This window comes from Rhineura floridana, chromosome 10 (genome assembly GCF_030035675.1).
Source record: "Rhineura floridana isolate rRhiFlo1 chromosome 10, rRhiFlo1.hap2, whole genome shotgun sequence".
In the NCBI taxonomy this organism is placed as follows: domain Eukaryota; kingdom Metazoa; phylum Chordata; class Lepidosauria; order Squamata; family Rhineuridae; genus Rhineura; species Rhineura floridana.
The window spans coordinates 15,975,599-15,996,104 of NC_084489.1; the positions used below are offsets into that span (position 1 = coordinate 15,975,599).

At 41.7% G+C, this 20,506-nt stretch overlaps 1 protein-coding gene across 1 annotated transcript in view; it reads right to left on the reverse strand.

Annotated features, from left to right (window-relative positions):
- STAC (SH3 and cysteine rich domain) overlaps window positions 1-20,506 on the reverse strand; it is a 107,577-nt gene that overhangs the window by 19,925 nt on the left and 67,146 nt on the right. The window contains exons 3-5 of the mRNA XM_061586313.1: window positions 6,162-6,262; window positions 3,985-4,066; window positions 2,008-2,123 (exon numbers count right to left, since the gene is read on the reverse strand). Coding sequence (XP_061442297.1) covers window positions 2,008-2,123; window positions 3,985-4,066; window positions 6,162-6,262 — 299 coding nt within the window. The remainder of the gene's footprint in view (window positions 1-2,007; window positions 2,124-3,984; window positions 4,067-6,161; window positions 6,263-20,506) is intronic.

Sequence of the window (20,506 nt, forward strand, 5' to 3'; positions counted from 1 at the left end):
TTTAAGTACTACGCACTTATGTGTAATCCACTACTTGACAGCCTGACTTGCCAAGGAGTAAATCCCACAATGTATTGGCATTCTGTACTTACACCCACTCCCCATCTGATCAAAATTTCAAGGCAAGCTGGCAATATGTTCATGTTTTGCATGCTTTACTAATCATTTATTGCTTAACAGAATGTGTTACTGATTTGACAAGAAACAATGAACATTTGTGGAAATTCTGGCCCATGGATGGGTTAAAGAAACCAAGTGGAAGGATCACATTTGAATAAAGCCAGCCAGAAAATAAGGCGTGAGGGTTTATAATAGGGACATTTCTGTTGAGATATGCAAGCTTCTATTATTATTATTTATTATAATTAAATTTATTTCTACCCCGCCTTTTGGCCAAAGGCCCTCAAGGCGGCTTACAAAAAGAACTCAGTAGAACTCAGCAGGGAGGAGGATGGGAGCAAAACAGGAATCTGTTGGCTCCACCTGTCTTTAAATATTTGCAGATCATCGCAGAGACACCTGCACATAAGCAGCACATAGCTCTTCTCCATGTAGATAAGGTCAATGGAGCAGCAGCCATGATGGCAGCTCTTGAAGAGCAGCAGCTGCCAGATGGGAGCAAGTACACCCTTATTCCTGAGGAAACTGTAAACTGACAGCTGAGCGGCTGGTGAGCATGGAGCCTGCCCAGAGAGACCATCTGGACTTATAGTCCAACACTTTGCTGGTCACTAGAGAGGTTCATTCCCAGCCCACAGCTTTAACAGCAGTGATAGCAGCCAGAGGCCATGCTGAAGAATGAACCTAAGGGTTCATTCTGGGTTGCACTTAGAGGAACATGCAAGTCAGGAATTCCCTGTCTGTCTTTCACAGTCATAGACATGTTATTCTTCTGCTTATCTCTTGTATTTTATATTCTTCAACTTTATGGTCAAAGCAGATAAAAAAGGATGAGTTCTTTGGAATACAGAACCAAAAAGAACCATCTTGTATTTGTCCTACATAGCCCATACTTGAAATCTACCTTTCTACAGAGCACTTTTAGGAATTATAAAATAGACAAGTTTAGGGAGCAGGATAGACACACTTTTAATACACAGAGTCAATTTCAGGTAATCACTGAATAGAGCTTTCAGTTTAATAAAGACCCTGCTCTATAGCATGTTTAGTTTGATGGTTAATCCAGTGTTCCTCTTCCTGCCATGCTGGAGTTGTAAAGAATGCAAAAATAAGTATACATATTAATAAGATCAAATATTCAATGCAATTTAAAAACAAGTATATGAATTACAATCTCATGTCTGGCTAGGCATGCCAAAATAAAGTTTTTAGCAATCATCCTCTTTGCATGACCCAGTGCTACCTAGTAGGCCTGTTTTTTTTTTAAAGAAATGTTGATTATCATTCACAATGCTGCCTGAGTGGCACACAGTGAATCCAACTTGCAGAATCAAGCAATTTAAGTGTTTTGAAACTGCTGGTTTCCCCATAATTATAAAAAAAGTATTTCTGGCCCTGTTTTTCTATCAGTGTTCTAAATCAAACCCATAAAATAGGATTCCCCATCTGTTCAGTTTCTGTTTCTCTATCTCCTACAGTCATTTAAAAGATTGTCTTTTTGTTTTGTTTTGCTGGCTATGTCAGACAGATTCTGTTTAGGATGGATTTTGATTCCATTGAATTTGCCTCAAATATGGGCTTCCTGATGGAAAAACTGTCCCACCAACTCTACCACCCACAGCAACCCTTGCCATTCTTGCTGACTTTCTGTTATGTACTATCTTTGCCTCTCCCTTTTTTCTGTTGTCCATCTTTTCCAATGTTTTTAAATGGAAAAGTAAGCTCCATGGGGCAGGGGTCTGTATTTTTGTTTTTCATTTTCTTTTGCTTATGTTTTTCTGTTAGCACCATGTATATTGATGGCACTGTATGAAAAACAACTACCATCACATCAGGCAGGGTAATTATGATCATCTTATAAGCCAAGAAACAAAACAGCGTACTTACTGAATTCCTCTTTGGTGAATCTGAGCTACTCCCAGAACTGCCTTTCTTAGTTTTCTGAGCCAAGGAAGTTCCAAAGCGAAGTGTTTCATACACAGGGTCAACCTTATTGCCACAAGCTGCAAAACAAATGAAACACAAATACGCAGAAAGAAAAGATAAGGCACGGCAAGAGTTCTCCTTCCTCATTGAGAAACATCACCAAGCCTTTCAAGATGGAAAATAACTTCACCTGATCTTCTGATCTTCGGCATGCCCCTTCCCTGGATACCTTCCGCCGAGCCTTAAAAACTTGGCTGTTTGGACAGGCCTTTAGGACCGCCGGGATGGGCTAATTACATACTGAATGCCCGTTGTTGTGTACTGCATATGCTGTTATTTTTATTACTGCTGATTATATTGTATTTTATTGTATTTACTGTATTTTATTGTATTTTATTGAAATTTGATATGTACGTCGCCTAGAGTGGCTTCGGCCAGATAGGCGACCTAAAAATTAAATTTACATTTACATACTTGTGCTGTGGACCAAAGTATATGCTCAGAGAGGGTCTAGTGTGGGAGCCAGGTCTCTGCTGAACATCTCAAAAGAGAGTCAATGAGATCACCACCACCATCATCTACCTGAATTCCACTTTACTACAAAATTGTGCTCAAAATACCACACAACTTATCAAATGAACAACAATAAACAAAACAATTCAAAAACCATAACGTGATGCAATGGTCTAGAGCCACTCAGGTTCAAATGGGCATTCAGCCACAAATGACGTGGATGTCCCAGACTTGTGCCGTACCTTTACCTTTGCCAAGATTTAGGCAGCCCATATCTTGCTACTCATCTTTGGCTTTTAGTTCATTCAGGGATGGAAAAATCTAAATGCTAACTTCCCCATCAATATGGGCCACAATCCTCTGGGAAGTTCTTATGCGGATGTCTCACTGAATGAATGGGGGCAGTGTGAAACTTTCTTGTGAAACTTTTATTAATTGCAACGTGACTTGCAAAGAACGAAAACAAAATCCTATTAATTGATTGTGCCCCATGGGTCAGTTCTGTCTCTCACATGTAATAGCATCCCAAACTTGTCACCTGAGTTAGTCACCTCACCTTGGCCTGTGACTTCTTCATTCATTTGCCATTCTCATCTTAGTGCTTCTTACGCAAGATCTTGATTAAGTTGATTTGCCAGTAACTTTCGTTATGGAATTCTCGGTCTTGTAACCTCTACATCAGGGATGGAGAACCTTGAGCCTGTGGGCCAAATGTAGCCCTCTAGGCCACTGTACCTGGCCCTCAGAACTCTCCTCAGGTCACACCTCCTCTCCCCTGGCCACTCTTCTCACTGGCCTTGCTTTGCAACCCAAGCATTTTTGCTTGGCTGGAATGCGGTCTTGAACTCTGATAATGCTTCTGGATGGAGGATGGAGAGGGGTGTCTGTAGAAACCAGCTTCCTGTACAAAGGTAACATTTATATTTGTTTCTCTGCCTACTTTTGCCTCTGGCCCAGAGCTTGGAAAAGTTACTTTTTTGAACTACGACTCCCATCAGCCCAATCCAGTGGCCATGCTGGCTGGGGCTGATGGGAGTTGTAGTTCAAAAAAGTAACTTTTCCAGGCTCTGCTCTGGCCCCGCCCACTACTAGCACACAGCCTTCAGAAGGTTGCCCAGAGGGAAATGTGTCTCTTGGGCTGAAAAAGATTTCCCACCCTTGCTTCTGTGTCATGGAACTGAATTGAATTATGTAACAGTTCACGAGTGCTACTCTTGGATTTTTATTTTTTTATTTGTGAAGTTCTCTTTCTCCAAAAAGTAGGGGAACACCTTGGTCCCTGAAACGGAAATCAGTCATAGTCTTGCTGTGAGCAAGCCTCACTTGGAAAAGGGCACAAAACTCTTTGTCATATTGATGAATGCTGCAGCTTGCAGAATGGAAAAAGCAAAAGCAAAAGCAAAAGAGGACTCTGTGTGAACTTACCAATAGGCATCACTTCTTTGATGCACCCAAACTGCTCATGAATGAGTAGTGGAGAGCTATAGTAACGGCGAAAACCTTTGGGCTAGAGAGTGAGTGAATGAGAGAGAAAGATAATGAATATGTGGCATTCACACCATGATCACCGATATACAGTACAACTCTATATACGTCTACTCAGAAGTATGACCCATTCAGTTCATTGGGCCTTGTTCCTAAGTAAGTGGGTATAGATAGTAGCTGCAGTAATTTGGAATATCTCTTCTATTCTCAGCTCATTCTTTAGCGCAGAAATGGGGAACCTGTGGCCTTCCAGATGTTGTTGGACTCCAATTCCCATTAGCCCCAGATAACATGGCAATAGGGATGATGGGAGTTGTAGTTCAGCAGCATCTGGAGAGCCACAGGTTCCCCATCGTGGCTGCAGTGAAACAACTTTACCTTTTGCTGCAAAGCTGGGACTGAACAGAGTAAGTTCCTCCTTGTTGCTGGATCTGCATGCAATCTAGATCGTAAGGATATGTAACTTAATTTTTGTACTTTAGCATTCATACTGAGGAGAAGCAGTTTCATTTTAACTGAAAATACTTTGGAGTTTTTCCCTTTCTGGTAGGGCTCTTTTTTGGGTGGGTGGGGAAGCTTTTATGCCTACTCATGCCAATAAAACATTATTTATGGCACATAAACACAAATTAGCTAATAAAACAAGACCAGCCAGAACTAGAAGATTTAAAAGCCTGGTGGAATAGAAATGCTTCACTTGGTGCCTACAGCTATAAAGAAAATAAATGAGACCTGACTAACTAGACACTAATTATGCACAGAAGATCCTTTGTATTAGCAGGAGGTGCTTCATTTCTGCTCCTGACTCAAGAGATGGGCATCAGCAAGAAATAGGACTTCGCAATGGCAAATCTTTTACCAGGCCAGTCTCTGAGAGCACAGGAAAAAAGCATGCGAAAGATCTGATGGTCTGCAATTTGCCACTCTCCTGGTTTCTCAATATGTTTCTGCAGTTCAAGACCTTCTATCGTCCTTTCTCAGTTAAATAGGAAAGTGAGAAAGGGAAGGACTCCCCCCCCAATTCTCAACAATTGTTCTTTCTAGGCTATAACTATATAGAAGAAAGGGTTATTACAAAACCTGCACTGCAAGATGAACATTTTAACCAGCTCATTAAGAAAAACCTAAATGGGACTATGCAAAAAAAGAGAATTCTGGGAAAGATGTTTGATCACTGTTGATCCTGCTCTTCTATCCTGATTCAAAAGCAGGATAGGAAGCCTTCTTCTTTTTAGCTTTGAACCTCAAGCACAGTGCCACCTCCTGGTTTTGGGGGATTCTTGGCAAGATATGCTCAGAGGGCACCATTCTCTGAGCGGCCCCCCTCTTCCTAGCCACTGTCACTGCTGCCCATTCCCTTACCTTTTCCTTTAAGGTGAATCTGCACAACTGCCCAAATGGAGAGTGCAAAGCACAAGGACAGCTGATGTGGTGACCTCCAGATGTGGTGGACTACAATTCCCATCACCCTTGATCATTGGCCATGCTTGCTGAGGCTGATGGGAGGTGTAGTCCAACAACATTTGGAAGACATCATGTTGGCTATTCCTGGCAAAGCAAGCAGAGGATGCTGCACCATCTCTTCATTCTTAAGAAAATAGGAACATGGGAAACTGCCTTGTACCAAATCAAACCAATGGTCTGTCTGGCTCAATACTGTCCACACTGGCTGGCAATGGCTCTCTGAGGCTTCAGACAGGAGACTCTCCCAGCCCTACCTGGGGATGCTGGGGACTGAACCTGAGACCTTCTGCGTGCAAAGTAGATGCTCTACCCTTCCTCCTTGCCACTCCTTGTCATTGCTTGCATGTTCCAAGGATCAGCAGCAAACCCCCAGCAAAAATATGGGCCTTGGCATATGCCCAACAATGCCAGCCTCTGAAGCCAACCCTGTTCTAGCATTGTATAAAAAGCAAGCACCCTTTGAGCTGGCACATTCTGGGTATGATTTTGTATCTGCGCCTAGGGCCAGTTTGTTTCTAAACTACCTTTTTAAAAAAAGCATTGTGTGTTTCTTCAATTCAGCCAAAACAAAGAGGGTCAATAGGAGGGACCTGCTGGGACATATCTATTGCCCAGTCTGGTCTGATGTTCTGTCTGGTCCAATGATTGCTTACCAGTTTGCCCATGCACCGCTGCTGTCCAATACTCTCTGCACATTTGTGGTGAATGCTCAACTTACACGCCTTACAACGCAGTCCATGTTTAGCATTTGTCCCTGTCAGAGGTAGAGAAATAATTTAATTACACAACATTAAGAGTTTCCATGTGCCCATCAAGTGATCTGCCTCAAAGCTCAAATAGGGCTCAAGTTTACAGTACTGCACAAACTTCCAGACTTACTACAACCGTGCAGAATCCACAAGGTTTTTTTTTCCAGGTTTCTCCCAACTGCGTGATTTTCTTTTTCTTTATTTTCTAAAAGAACGCACCACACCTCAGTTGAAAAAAGACCTGCTTTATTTACAAATTACAAATTCCTCTTAAAGTACAATCCTGTGCCTTATGGAAACAGTTATGCATTGTTGTAACTATGATTTCCTTTGTAATTTGGCTTTATAGTTGCACATAGTTGTATAGTTGCATCTTTCCATCATGAAACAGAATTCTGTAATGGAAAGATCTCATCTTAACCCCCTTTCCACAAAGGAAAGAACACTATTTCTTCTCTTTTATCACCTGCTTCCAAATCTGTGTTGTGCTCTTAACAAAGCCACCCTTTTAAAATATCCTTCTTCCCACACTCCAAATGTCTGAGCGTTCAAAGAGATCATTATAGCTCAGAGTAACCAGCTGTTGATTTCATCATGTGATAGAGTCATGTTATACAACACAAGGAGAGATTACTTAGGGAAGAATGGGAGCTTAATTAGTAACTAAAGGGATTCTAAATGGTTCTGTGGCTTCGATTAGATTCATCTATGCTCTGAGGCTTATTTTTCTCAAACTTTAGATAAAACAGTAAACCTGTATCAACATGTCCCATATCAGACTACAGGTGGATGAAGCCTGTTATTAACTGCTTCTTCATACAGCAGTCAAAATCAAAATCCTTGCATAGAAAACAAGCATGTTAGGAATTTAGCAGGAAAGGTCCTAGTTTAGCCTTCTTCCTGTTAGTTTTCAGTGTGCAGAATTCCCCAGTCTGGAGGTTTCACATGTAATTTGCAGTAGTATAATCCAGAATCAGGTTTATAACCTCACCCGCTGTATATGAGAAGAGCAGCGTTTTGTCTTGGGGGCAATTTAAACTTCATGAGACAAGCATGCACTTGGTTTTATGTACTAATGTGTGTAGTGCCCAAACTCTAGAGAGCAGGCCTGCACACGTTGGGAGTGATTGATGCAGCCCAACTGGGGCTCCCACAATCCCCCTACCTCCTTGAAGATGGACAAAGAGGAGGGATGGCAATCCACAGCCAGCGGAGAATGCATGACCCAAACCACCATGGACTCATGTGAGGGAACTGCTGGCCAGTCATGACTCCCTTGTTTGTGTATTTCCACTTTCGGCCCCCTAACAGGTGGAAAGCCAAGGCTCCCTTCCATACTTTATGGAGTTCAGTGCCATTAACACTGATGCACACATGGGAAGTGCGTTTGCTAGGTTTGTTGGGTGGCCCAAACATGCATGGCCCAGTCACGCTGCATGGTGTTTAGTACAGTAGGGCCCCACTCATATGGCGGGTTACGTTCCAGACTCCCGCCGAAAAGCGAAACCCGCCGAAAAGTGGAACTCTGTCAATAAAATGGCGCCCGAAGCCTGAAAAACGCTGTTAAAGTGGAACAAACGCTGTATGAGTGAGGCCTTACTCTAATTGAAAACTGCCGTATTAGCGGAACGCCGAAAAGCAGGCCGCCGAAAAGCGAAGCCCTACTGTAATGCCTGAGTACAGCACGTGTGTACTTAATGGGTAACGAAGAGTGAATTGGTCACCGGAGCTGTGAGTGTGTGAGTGAAATGGAGGGAGAAATCATGAAAGAAAATCTGGATGATGTCAGATGTATCATTTAAAGAACTCTGTCTAGCCCCTTTCAGACCTTCAGTGAAGTGATAGGTGGAAGCAGGATGGGACCTGCTGTCTCCCTTCTTGACCTCTGTCATTCATTTGAAGGCCCTTCAGATGTCCACCTGAATGTACATCGGGTTCTTTTCTGCATGATAGGGAGCCCTGCTTTTTCAGGTTCCTGAATGAATGGAGAGTAGGGATGTCAGAGAAATTTCTTATCTTCAAGCTCGGTATTGAATTCATCTATATTTCACTTCTGTGATGCCAAAATGAACCAATCATTCTTTATGTGAGTGCTCACGAGTTGTTGTTTTAAATCACAGGAAATGGAAACTCCTACTTTTCATAGGCACTTTTTGTGTTGCATCTGACCTGAAGTACTGAAATATGTATACCTTTCACTTGAACTTCTCAGTGAGGGGTACTGATGGTAACCATTTGCTTAACAAATAATCAGTTGTTATCTACAAGTCTGTTGCCTCAAGCAAATAGTCTCAGTCACCTCACATTTACCACAATGCTGCAGGCACCAGCACACTGAGGACAGAGATTACTTGGAGAGAGGAAGAGGAAGGGGAATGAAAGCAAAATTATTACCAAAAGAGTTCATTGCTGTGTGGGTGGATCAAGCAACATAAAGTTTAGGTTGGTTTGGTTTCCATGGGTGTAATATGTAAGATGAGGAGAGGAAAACAGCACTTCTACTTGGAGTTTATTTACACACATGCATGTCCCCTGGCCCTGCTCAGCCTCACACAGACACACACACACAAACTGTAGGTAGTTTGGAGGACAAAAAAGAAGCGAAGATTGTGCAGACAAGATTCTAATACAGTTTACAAACTTATTGGTTATGTAGGTGGCATCCGTGTCCTCCACAAGGCGAAATGAAAACAATTACAAAATCTTCACAAGTCACAGCAAATCGGAATAGAAAAGCCATAAAATTAGAAAACGCAAACAGCTAAAGACCAGGATTGACTGAAATTCAGACCAACATTGAACGAAAAGGGACACAATAATGAATCACATCCCTTATGGAGAGAGCAGGGTATGCACACAGTTGTACATGCAAAAGAATGCATATGTCGAGCCAGGGCCTTCTGCTGCAAACCAGTTCTCTTCCTTCCACATCCATACCATGCTTATAGACTGAAGGTCAGAAAAAGGCTTCAGAGGGTTCTTTGCCTGCAGTATGTGCTTCCCCCTTGCCCTGCCATAGTTTCAACTTGCATGACTAACATACACAACAGGTGAACAAATGCTGGATCAGCCACCAATCTTCACCTTGTGAGTCATGCAGCCTATCCATTACAGGAATATCCTGCTATACGTACCTTCACTTTACAGACACTTGCGAGTACAGGCATACTCCATTCTCCACCATTCCCCTGTTTACGTACGCTCGCTTTGCACTGATGGACACTTAAGTACCGCCCAAACTTGCGTTCCACGTGGTTTGTGCCTTGCGGCAGCAGCGTCATCTTAGTGCTTCACTTTAAGTACATTTTCAGTTTACATACTCGGTCCGGACCCATTGCATACGTTAATGCGGGGTATTCCTGTACTTCATTTTTGTTTCTTTGTACAAGTGGTACATCCATGTTTATATGTGTGTTTATACTCTTGTGTGGGAAAAAAAATGCAAACTGCTTTGGGGACTGGGGGAAGAAGACAGGTTTATGATGTCATAAGTACAACCTAATAAGTGTCCTCCACATCCTTTTTCATTCTTCATAAAACAAAGAAGTTTATCTTGGAACAAAAAATGACGTGTTTTACAAAGCAGAAAAATGGTGTCTCCCAATTTCAGGAAGGAACACTCATACACACTCTGTGTCTGTAGCACCAACAGATACATATACACACTACAGACGTGTGCATATGCTTCTTTCTTTCAAAACCAGAAACATCCATGTAAGAAGCAAGCTGTGGACTGAATTCTAAATACACATATGCCTTTATTTCTGTTATTGAATGCCATTTGTTACCTGTGGGTATGTTAGTAACAGCTTCAGAGAGAGGCTTGTCATCACAGATGCACAGTGGGATGTAAAGGCATCCTTTGTAAATTAAAGTGGAGTTTCCTCTAACCACTGATTTCTCCCCCTTTTCTAACTGTGCAGGCTGAAGCGTGAACCTTGGAGGCAGTGAACAGCTTGTGTCGTGTGCCTGACTGGCTTTCCCAAAGGCGGAGCAAATTATTTTCTCCTGAATACTATAATTTACATATTACTGTCATTTCTTGGTGTCTAAAAAGTAATTTCTATCTGTATTTTAGAAAAGATTACAGTTTATGTTCCATCTTCTGATCTTGAGTATTCAGCTACAGGTTGTCCTGGAATCATAGGGCAATGCATGCCTGAAGACAGTCTCTGAATCTACATTAGGCAGTCCAGAGAAGTAACCAAATTTTACAAGGTATTGAATGATGACATCTTTTGTTTGTTTGTTTACTCTAGGATCTTAGATACAACTCAGTGAGACACTTCTGAATAAAAATGCACCGGAGGATCACAATTAGGGATGGGGGAGAAATTCAATTCAGTTCACCTTTGTGAACCTACCTAATTTGCACTTTCTAAAATAATACATAAATCAAAACACAGGTTTTCTTCAAAATTCACACTTACCTGAATTTTGCAATGCAGTCTCAAGCCAAGTCATGTGTAAAAATGCATATACTAAATGGTGCATAAAATTATAAATATTAGTGAAAAGAACATACAAAATGCTCTTGATTTGGGGAAATTGTTCTGCAAAACTGCAGTAATAGGCAAAATTGCAGACAAAAAAGTAGAAGAAATTCACACTAAAATGCTGATAGTTTTCATGAGGACTTTAAAAAAATCACAGATAGATGTGGAAATGTGGAAAACTTAATGTGAGATTGGAAAAATGAGAAACTGAAACTGAAATTGACAGATTTGCCCATTCCTAGAATATATGTGAAATTATCATTACTTATCCTAAGACCTCATGATAGGCTGGCCATAAATGAAAGTACACATCCCCATGACAAGTGAAGTGTATAAGATATCCTGATGATGATATAATATAATATATAAGGTTACAAGTGGGACCTGCAACAAAATGTTGCTGTGGAGTTCTGGTGTTAAGGATTTCAGCTGCTTAATTTCATTCTCCTCCCCTTGTCTTCCTTTCCCCTCCAGTCAGTCAGCTTTCTGTGGCCACTGGTCATGCTCAATGGGTTTTTTTTGGGGGGGGTTTCTTTCCTTTAGCCCACCCCCAACGATTTTTTTACACTTCTGCAAACCTCAGTGTTCCTCCGAGCCTTTTGATACCTCTATCTTATGCACGGATGGTGCTTCTCTGGCTATATAAGCACAGCCTGAACATTGGAAACAGAGGGAATGACGAGCCAAATTAACCTCTAAGTTACACTATGAGCTGCTTCAGACATCCATGTGCAATTGATCTTTGACAAATCTAACACCCCTCAAAGAACTTTTGTATCTCCTCTCCACATCATCTTAAACACTTAACTGAGCTTCCACTGGGTGAATCATCCTGCATGATCTAGAAGGTGCACTCCAGCATTCTCTGTGGAGTTGCAAAAGATCAGACAGCCACATCTATCAGATTGCACATTGCTTCACATTGCCACAGTGACCCTAAAGATATTGCCGTCTCTACCTAGGTTGCTTATGGTCAGACCAGGCCTGAAGCTTGTTTCCAGGTTTCTGTTCTTATGAGTCACTTTCTTCAATACAGTGATCCATAAGACCAGTCTATCAGTGAGTTATTGGATCCAAAGAGATATGTGGGGAGCTCTAAACATATGGCAGGGCTTATAAGTACCTCCTGATTACATCCTAACATGTCTCCTGACATGCTGTTAGGGATGGGTGAATCTATCAATTTCAGTTGCTCTCAGTTTCTCATTTTTTTGAATCTTAGGTTCAGTTCTCCACATTTCCACATCAGTTTGCAAATTCCTTTTTTAAAAAGTCCTCATGAATATTCATCAGCATTTTAGTGGGGATTCCTCATAATACACACATTTTTATGCAATTTTGCCTAATGTACATATTTGTGCAAGCAAGTCCCCTTAATATAATGCATTTTTGTAATTTTCACCATTTTTATACACAGTTGAATCCCAGTATATGCATATTTGTACCAATTACTTGGCTGGAGAACTGCATGGCGAAATTCAGACAAGTACAAATGTTGAAGGATGGCTATGTTTTGGTTTGTGTACTGTTTTGCCTTCTACGTTAAATTTTACCCTTGTACCACTCTCTCTATATATGTATTTTATGTATTTTAATTGTATTTTATGTATTTTAATTTATTTTAATGTTTTTGTGATTTTATTGTTTACAATTGTGTTATGCACGTGTTTGATTTTATTTTTGTAAGCCACCCTGAGTACCCTATTAGGGTAGAAGGGTGGGATAGAAATATTTTAAAGAAAGAAATAAAATAAATTTTGGGAAGTGCGTATTAGGCAGATTTGCCTTTAAATGCAAACTGAATTGAATTTCTCCCTCGGAAGGGACTGATTGCTCTTGCTAGAGGTTCGAAATGATTGCTTGCAAAAGGTCTTCTGATTTTAAGCTGAGGGCTACAGATTACCCACTCCTGGATAAGAGCAAAAGGAATGTATGTGTGCAGTTTTACACCTATGCTACATATTTGCCTCTGTCCAATGACCATGCATGAAGTAGTTGTGACTGCACATATGGAATCCTTTCAAAACTATGTCCCGTTCCATCTCACAAATCAGTATGGAAAGGGGGATGGAGTTGACTCAGAACCTCCACTGCTCCTTTTGAACAGCTCATTGGTGGACACATAGCACTTACTAAAAGGGCTTTGTGCATACAGCCCCAGCTGTTGGAGGGGGAACCATGCACACAGGACCTGTTTGCACACATGGTTCCTCATCCAGATGTGATATGCACGTTCAATGCCCCTGGTTAGATTGCAGGGAGTATTTTTTGTGTCTGCTGTACACAGAGTTTCTTTTTAAAATATGCTTTCCAATTTAGTGTTATGCAAAGCTTACAAATCCAACTGGAGGCTGGATATTTTGGAGGTGTTCCTAAAATTATTTGACAGGCCACAGCAAACAAGTGACTCATTAATAAGTGTGACAACTTGTTTTGGTCCTGGAGATGATTTTTTTCACACTGACATTCTGGTCTTGGCAAGATATTCTGTATGATGTCAGAGGAGAGCAGGCAAAGCATGAATCTCAATGTGCCTCAAGCTTTAGCTCACAGATCCGAGACTTTCTGGAATGCTAAGTATTAGCAGAAAATTAGCATAACATTTTGGTTAACTGAAATTTGGGTAATGAAGGTTTTACTGAATATATCAGGGAGTACATTTTATTCATTTGATTTAATTATATATACTCTCTTTCTGCTACCACCACTACCCCAATGTTAAAGGCAGTAAAAGCCCTTTACTTATCAGGAAGTAGATTGAGGTGAATCACTGAATTCTTCCAGCGCATCTATCACATGTCCCATCTAGAGCTGCCAGGTCAGAAGCACCCCAAACCCTGAGATTTCAGGGGTGGGCCCTAGTGATGTCACAGGGAGGGTCCTAGTGATGTCATTAAGCATGATACGTTAAGCCTCAACCACACTTGCTTGGAGCATACCACTCAAACAAAAAGCATTCTCTGATTGGAAATTAAGATAGAAATCTTAGCTAAATGAAGGTGTTCTCAGGCCAAGCTGAAGTGACGAGATCACTCCTTCACACCTGCTTAGGTTGCCTGGGTAGGAAACATTTAATCTAGCCTACTTGCTTCTGGCAAGAAGGGTTTAAGTGCTCAGGCCAGGCCAGTCACCAGATGGCCACTGTAAGAAGAAGGGAGCCTAGTGTTGTGGAGATGTTAGTGTTGGGCTGGTGACCAGTAGGCATTACTGTCTCTAGTTGTTTTCCATGAAGCCTGCAAGTTTGAAGACATAACTGTGGTTAAGGGGGAGTTATGTCTATGCCCTGTCTGGGAACGGACTGCCAGGGCCGTTGCTATGGTAGCCATCTGATAGCGACTGGGAAAGTTCTAACAGAGTCTGTGTGTTGTCGTCTTCTGAATTATGCCTCTGAGCTGAGAGGCTGTCTTTTGTGTTTATCTATGGAGAGTGATGTACCAGAAGGGGGGGTGACTGAAGAATCTCTACATGTAATTACTCTTAAGCCTCTGGTCTTAATGTCTTTCAATAAAGACTCTTAACATGCTCTGAAGAAGTTTCTTGCTCAACTTAACTCCAACGTAATGTATGCTGTTTCACACAACAACGCACACACGCCAACAGTGGTAGCAGAGGATGGTTGCACTCCACAGCGCATTACACCGGAGTAAGTTGCTGGTCTGAACTGCAGACGGAGTTCCAGAGAGGGCAGCTTGATTGATTGTACCAGACAGAGGTGAGCAACATGGCTGTAAACCTGTCTGGGGGAGGCTTGCCGATGGAACGACTTAATGACAAGAATTATGGCAGCTGGAAGCCGAGGATGCGGGCTTTGCTGATAACAGAGGATTTATGGGACGTGATTAAGGAAAAACCCCCGGCGGTACCAACCGCGGCCTGGAAGCATCGAGACCAGAGGGCGCGGGTGTTTATAATCTTGGCTCTATCGGATTCTCAACTGATGTGTGTGAGAGATGAGCCATCGGCTAAACAGACGTGGGACGCGTTGCAGGATTTGTCCCAGGAATGGCAGCGGAGGCAGAAGGCGCAGAGAGCCCAGCTGGTAGAGGCTGTCAGAAGCAAGGAGGAGAAATGTGCCGAACCGGAGCAGGCTGTCGAAAGCAGACAGGAAAACAAGCAGGAGCAGCAGCGGCTGAAGTCTTGTTTTGCCTGTGGGGCTTGTGGGCATCTCCGTAAAGATTGTGCAATCAAGCGAAACTCCAGGGACGGAGGCTTGAAGCAGGGAAGTGTGAACTTTGTTTGTAAACAGAAGTCTAAAGACTTGGAACAAATTAACTTTATTGTCGACAGCGGAGCAAGCCATATATTAATTAAAGACAGACGTTTGTTTTACGTTTCAGAAGAAGTGAAAGACTTTGTTTTACTTGCTGATGGATCACGGAAATCCGTAAAAGCTAAAGGTCTGGTGAAATTTGACAAACTTGGACTAATGTCAGACTGTTTGTTTGTTCCGGAATTGGCTCATAATATTTTATCAGTGGGCAAACTGGTGAGTTGTAATTATTCACTTTTGTTTCACAAATACCAATGTTTTGTAATGAGGGGAGATGAAGTGTGCATGCAGGGAAGCCTTAATGATTCACAGTTTAAAATGTCCATGGGTGTGAAGTGTGCTGATGCCTTGAGTTCAATGGGGCGGAAAGGGAATGACGGTCAGGGCTGTAAACAGACAGCCGTAAAAGGCATGCCGTCGGTATTCACTGCCCAGATGGAGGAAGTTCACAGAGAACTAGAAGAGCCAGCATCATTTCAAGCAATCAGGCTGATGCCTGAGGCAGAGCAGCACAAATGGCAGCAGGCCATGCAGGAAGAATTACAAGCCATGCAAAAGAATGGCACATGGACATTAGTAAAGTTACCCATGGGTAAAAAGGCCATAGGTTGCAGATGGGTGTTTAAGAAGAAGAAAGCAAGTTCTGGGGAAGTACAGAGGTACAGGGCATGTTTGGTTGCCAAGGGATTCACCCAGCAGCATGGGACAGATTATGATGCTGTTTTCGCCCCGGTTGTGAAACATGAGTCCATTCGTGTGCTGCTGAAGCTGGCAGCGATGCAGAACATGAGTGTAAATCACTACGATATAGGGACGGCATTCCTACATGGTGATTTAAGAGAGGAGATATATATGGAACTGCCTCCAGGTTCTGTGTCAAAGGAAGGGTTCGTGTGTAAACTGCATAAATCAATATATGGACTGCGGCAAAGTGCACGCTGCTGGAATGAGAAATTGGACAGTGTGTTGCATGGAATGGGATTGCAAAGATGCAAGGCAGATCCATGTGTGTATATAAAGAGACAGGGGATGAAAACCACATTCTGTGCAGTTTACGTTGATGACATCATGTATTTTTATCATGAGCAGCAAGAGGAACAAGAATTTAATGAGCAACTAGGCAGGCAGGTAGACACAAAGAATTTGGGGCCTGTCACACACTATTTAGGCACAGATATTGTGCGTGCAGAAGACGGAAGCATAACATTGAGTCAGGAAAGTAAAATAAATCAGATCATAGAAGAATGCAACATGACAGAATGCAATGTTGTGAAGACTCCAATGGTTGTGGCTTTCCAACAGAATGTGCAGGAGACGCCTTGTACAGATCCTGAGAAGTACAGGCGCATAATAGGGAAATTGCAATATTTGGTGAAGGTGTCTCGCCCAGACATATGTAATGCAGTCAGTATTTTAAGCCAGAAGGTAGAGCATCCTTCAGAGGCTGACTGGCAAGGGATTAAAAGGATAGTGCGTTATCTGAAAGGCACGAAGACAAAGGGTCTGGTTTTGTCAGGAGCAAAGACAGGAGGTCTTGAATGTTTTGTGGATGCAGATCATGCAGGGGAGCTGAGCAGTCGTAAGTCAACCTCTGGCATAGTTGTGATGTGGCACGGGTCATGTATTGACTGGAGCAGCAAGAAACAAAATGTGGTTGCAACATCAAGTGCAGAAGCCGAGTATGTGGCCCTATCACAGGCCTGTAATGAGCTACAATGGTTCGCAATGCTCATGCAGGAGATAGGCATTGATATGCAATTTCCGATTACTGTATATGAAGACAATCAGACCTGCATTAAGATAGCCACATCAGAAGCTCATACCAAGAGAACAAAACATATTAGTGTCAGATACTTTCACGTAAGGGATTGTGTGCAGCAGGGGTTTGTTAACCTAACATTTTGTGACACTAACAATATGGTGGCTGACATAATGACCAAGCCTTTGTGTGAGGAGAAATTTGGCAAACTGGTGACAAGGCTTGGAATGAACCAAAGTGTGAGTGAATAAAGTTTCTGAACTGTACTGAGATGTAATTCTGAACTGTACTGAACTGAACTGAAAATGTATGATGCAATGTACTGAAATGTATTGCAAGAGGTATTGTAGAAATGTATGACTGTATGACTATGTATTATGGAGATGTATTTCATGTGTATTTTGCAGTCTTAATGGAAAAAAGGGAGGCTGTTGGGCTGGTGACCAGTAGGCATTACTGTCTCTAGTTGTTTTCCATGAAGCCTGCAAGTTTGAAGACGTAACTGTGGTTAAGGGGGAGTTATGTCTATGCCCTGTCTGGGAACGGACTGCCAGGGCCGTTGCTATGGTAGCCATCTGATAGCGACTGGGAAAGTTCTAACAGAGTCTGTGTGTTGTCGTCTTCTGAATTATGCCTCTGAGCTGAGAGGCTGTCTTTTGTGTTTATCTATGGAGAGTGATGTACCAGAAGGGGGGGTGACTGAAGAATCTCTACATGTATTTACTCTTAAGCCTCTGGCCTTAATGTCTTTCAATAAAGACTCTTAACATGCTCTGAAGAAGTTTCTTGCTCAACTTAACTCCAACGTAATGTATGCTGTTTCACACAACAACGCACACACGCCAACAGTTAGATGGGAGCACTCAAGAGCCTCCGAAGGCTGCAATTCTAAGCACACTTACTAAGGGATTAAGCCCCATAGAAGTCAACAGGACTTACTTCTGAATAGATATGGTTAGGATTGTGCTGTTGGTGAGGCTTGACTAGGGATACTCTGCAAAGATATCAATATCAAGGCAGGGTTGGCAACTCCCTGCCTGGATTGCCCTGCCTGCCTTTTAACGTGGCTGCTCCAAACTTCTTTACAGACTTGACCCTTCACTGCAGAGAGATGTTTGGGAAATCGGTAAGAGTTAAAAAGATTCTGTACCCTTTCCTGCCTACCCTGTAGGCTGCTATAAACTCATTTTGACAGCCAACCCAATTCCAGTGAGTAATAATTGACAGAGAGAAAACACACATGGTGTGGTCTACTTTCACAGGCAGTATCTTGGGAACAACAGCAATTGAAGCCACACTTCCCAGTATGTGAATTCTCTTTTACCACTATTGGGCAAGAAACATACCATCATGCAAACAAGGTGCATCATCAGTGAGTTTAAGGGGGCTGGGCTGAGTGCATGGAACTACTTTTGTTGCTTCTATGGATGTAAAGAAGTGAGGTCAGAGGTAAATGAAATGCAAACAGAAAAAGAAAAACAAAAGACAGTGATGATTTCCTAAATGCAATACCATACCAAGCACAAAATTTCTATGAGTAAGGCAGAAAACGCAGCATCCCATAACCAGTCAGGGTTCCTAACCAAAACTAAAAAAATCCTGGCAGCCAGTCAATCAAGGTCACAGAAATCCCCATGCAGCACAAGCTGACCCAGGGGCTGCAGTTTAGCGCAGAATACTGTGGCACAATTGCTGATGTGAGACCCTATCAGCACATAACAACTCTGCTCTGAAATCTGCACTGGTTGCTGATTTGCTACCAGGCCAAGTTCAAGTTGTGCTTTCCATGTTACGGGTGCCACATAGTACTTGTTCTGTTCTTGTGAGAAATGGATCCTTAAGTGTGGCAGCACCTATGCTTTGAAACTCCCTACCTATTTACATTAGGCAGGCATGTAGAAGCTATTATATTTTTATCTGTTTTTAACTTATTGTTGGTTTTATTAATTTGAATGTTTTTAAATACCTGTCTTTAACTGTTTTTGCCAGTAATTTTATTGTTTTAATTCCTTCTGTAAACTGCTTTGAAATATTTTACAATAAAGCGGTATATAAATGTGGTAAATCATAAATAAATACTAAAATAAATAAGTAAATTTTGGAGACACTGTGGCCCTTGGGTCTCTTTCCTCTTTTAGTAACAAAGGAATCTGCCTTATACCGACACAGACCATTTGGTAGCATCTAGCTCAGTACCGATGACATGGGCTAGCATTGGCTCTCCAGGATCACAGGCAATAGTCTTTTCCAGAGATTAGGTTTTGGACCTTTGTATGCAACCACGTGCCCTATCACTGAGCTACAGCCCTTCCCGTGTTTAAATAAGTATCTTTTAATATTGTTCTTTTTAGTTCACTAATAAATGTGCAGCATACCTAGGGCAGATCCACACCATTCATTTAAAGCACATTCATTTGAAGCACATGAATCCCACCACAGAATCATGGGAACTGTAGTTTGTTAAGAGTGGTAGGAACTATAACTGTGAAGGGGAAACTATACTTCCCATGATTATTTGGGGGAAGTCATGTGCTTTAAATGCAAGTTGAATGTGCTTTAAATGTATTGTGTGGATCTACTTCACAAACTTTGCCTGCATGTAAACCATTTTAATTATTTTTAAAAAATAGAAAACAGCTACATAGTTTCCTGAATGACCATGGGCTACTCTCCATCTCTCTAATCTTCCCCTCAGGGTGAAAACAACAGAGAGGGACCTTAACCACCCCAATGAAGAAGGGCACATTTAAAATGTAGATGAAATAATAATAAGTGTGAAATCAGATACTTACCGAGACATAGTATGCTGAAATATTTATATAAGCATGACTGTCAAAGATGTTTATTATTTACACAACCTGTAAAGATAGTTATAGTGCAATCCTATGTTTGTTTACTCATAAACAAGTCCCAATGTATTCAATGGGGCTTACTCAAACAGGGAAGCATGCACAGGACATTCAACCTCAAGTGACAAGAAACTACACTCATTCAACCCAGAATTCAGAACCATGCCACTTTAAACTGTTTTGCAACTGTTTCATACTTGTTTTATGGTTATTGGATTTCAAATGGATTTATTTCTTTTTGTGAGCTGCCTTGGTTTCCAACCGGCAACCCTACCTCACAGGATTGTTGGAAAGAATCCATACACACACACACTGGAGATGTAAAAATACATACACCCCATATAATAGTTTATTGTCAAAACCAGTTGGTCACTGCAGAACTTTAAAAAAATAAATAAATCAGTATTAGTTTCCTACCAAATAACAGCAGTGACACCTAGGAAAGACCTGCCTAATTGCTTTAAAAATAAGATTGGAGGGGGAGAGAAAGATTTACAACACAGACAAAATCCTTTGCTATGTTCACTCAAAAGTCCTATTGATTTACAGCAGAATTCTAATCATGTCTACTCAGAAGTAAGTCCTATTAAATTCAATGGGGTTTTCTCCCAGAATATGGGATTAGCATTGCAGCTTTACCCACAGAAAAGCAAGTATAGGATTAAAGCTTCATACTGGGAAGGTTTTCAAAACAGGCTATGAATTAGACAGATGAACTGCCCTCTTCAACAGCCTAGGAAAATGTAAACTTGTTTGGCTCCTCATAATTAGAAAAGTATAACCAGAGCTTGGAAGTAATTCATTACAAGTAACGAATTACTTGTAATTCTTTACTTTTTTTGAGGAACGAGTGGATAATTCCTTTACATTTTGAT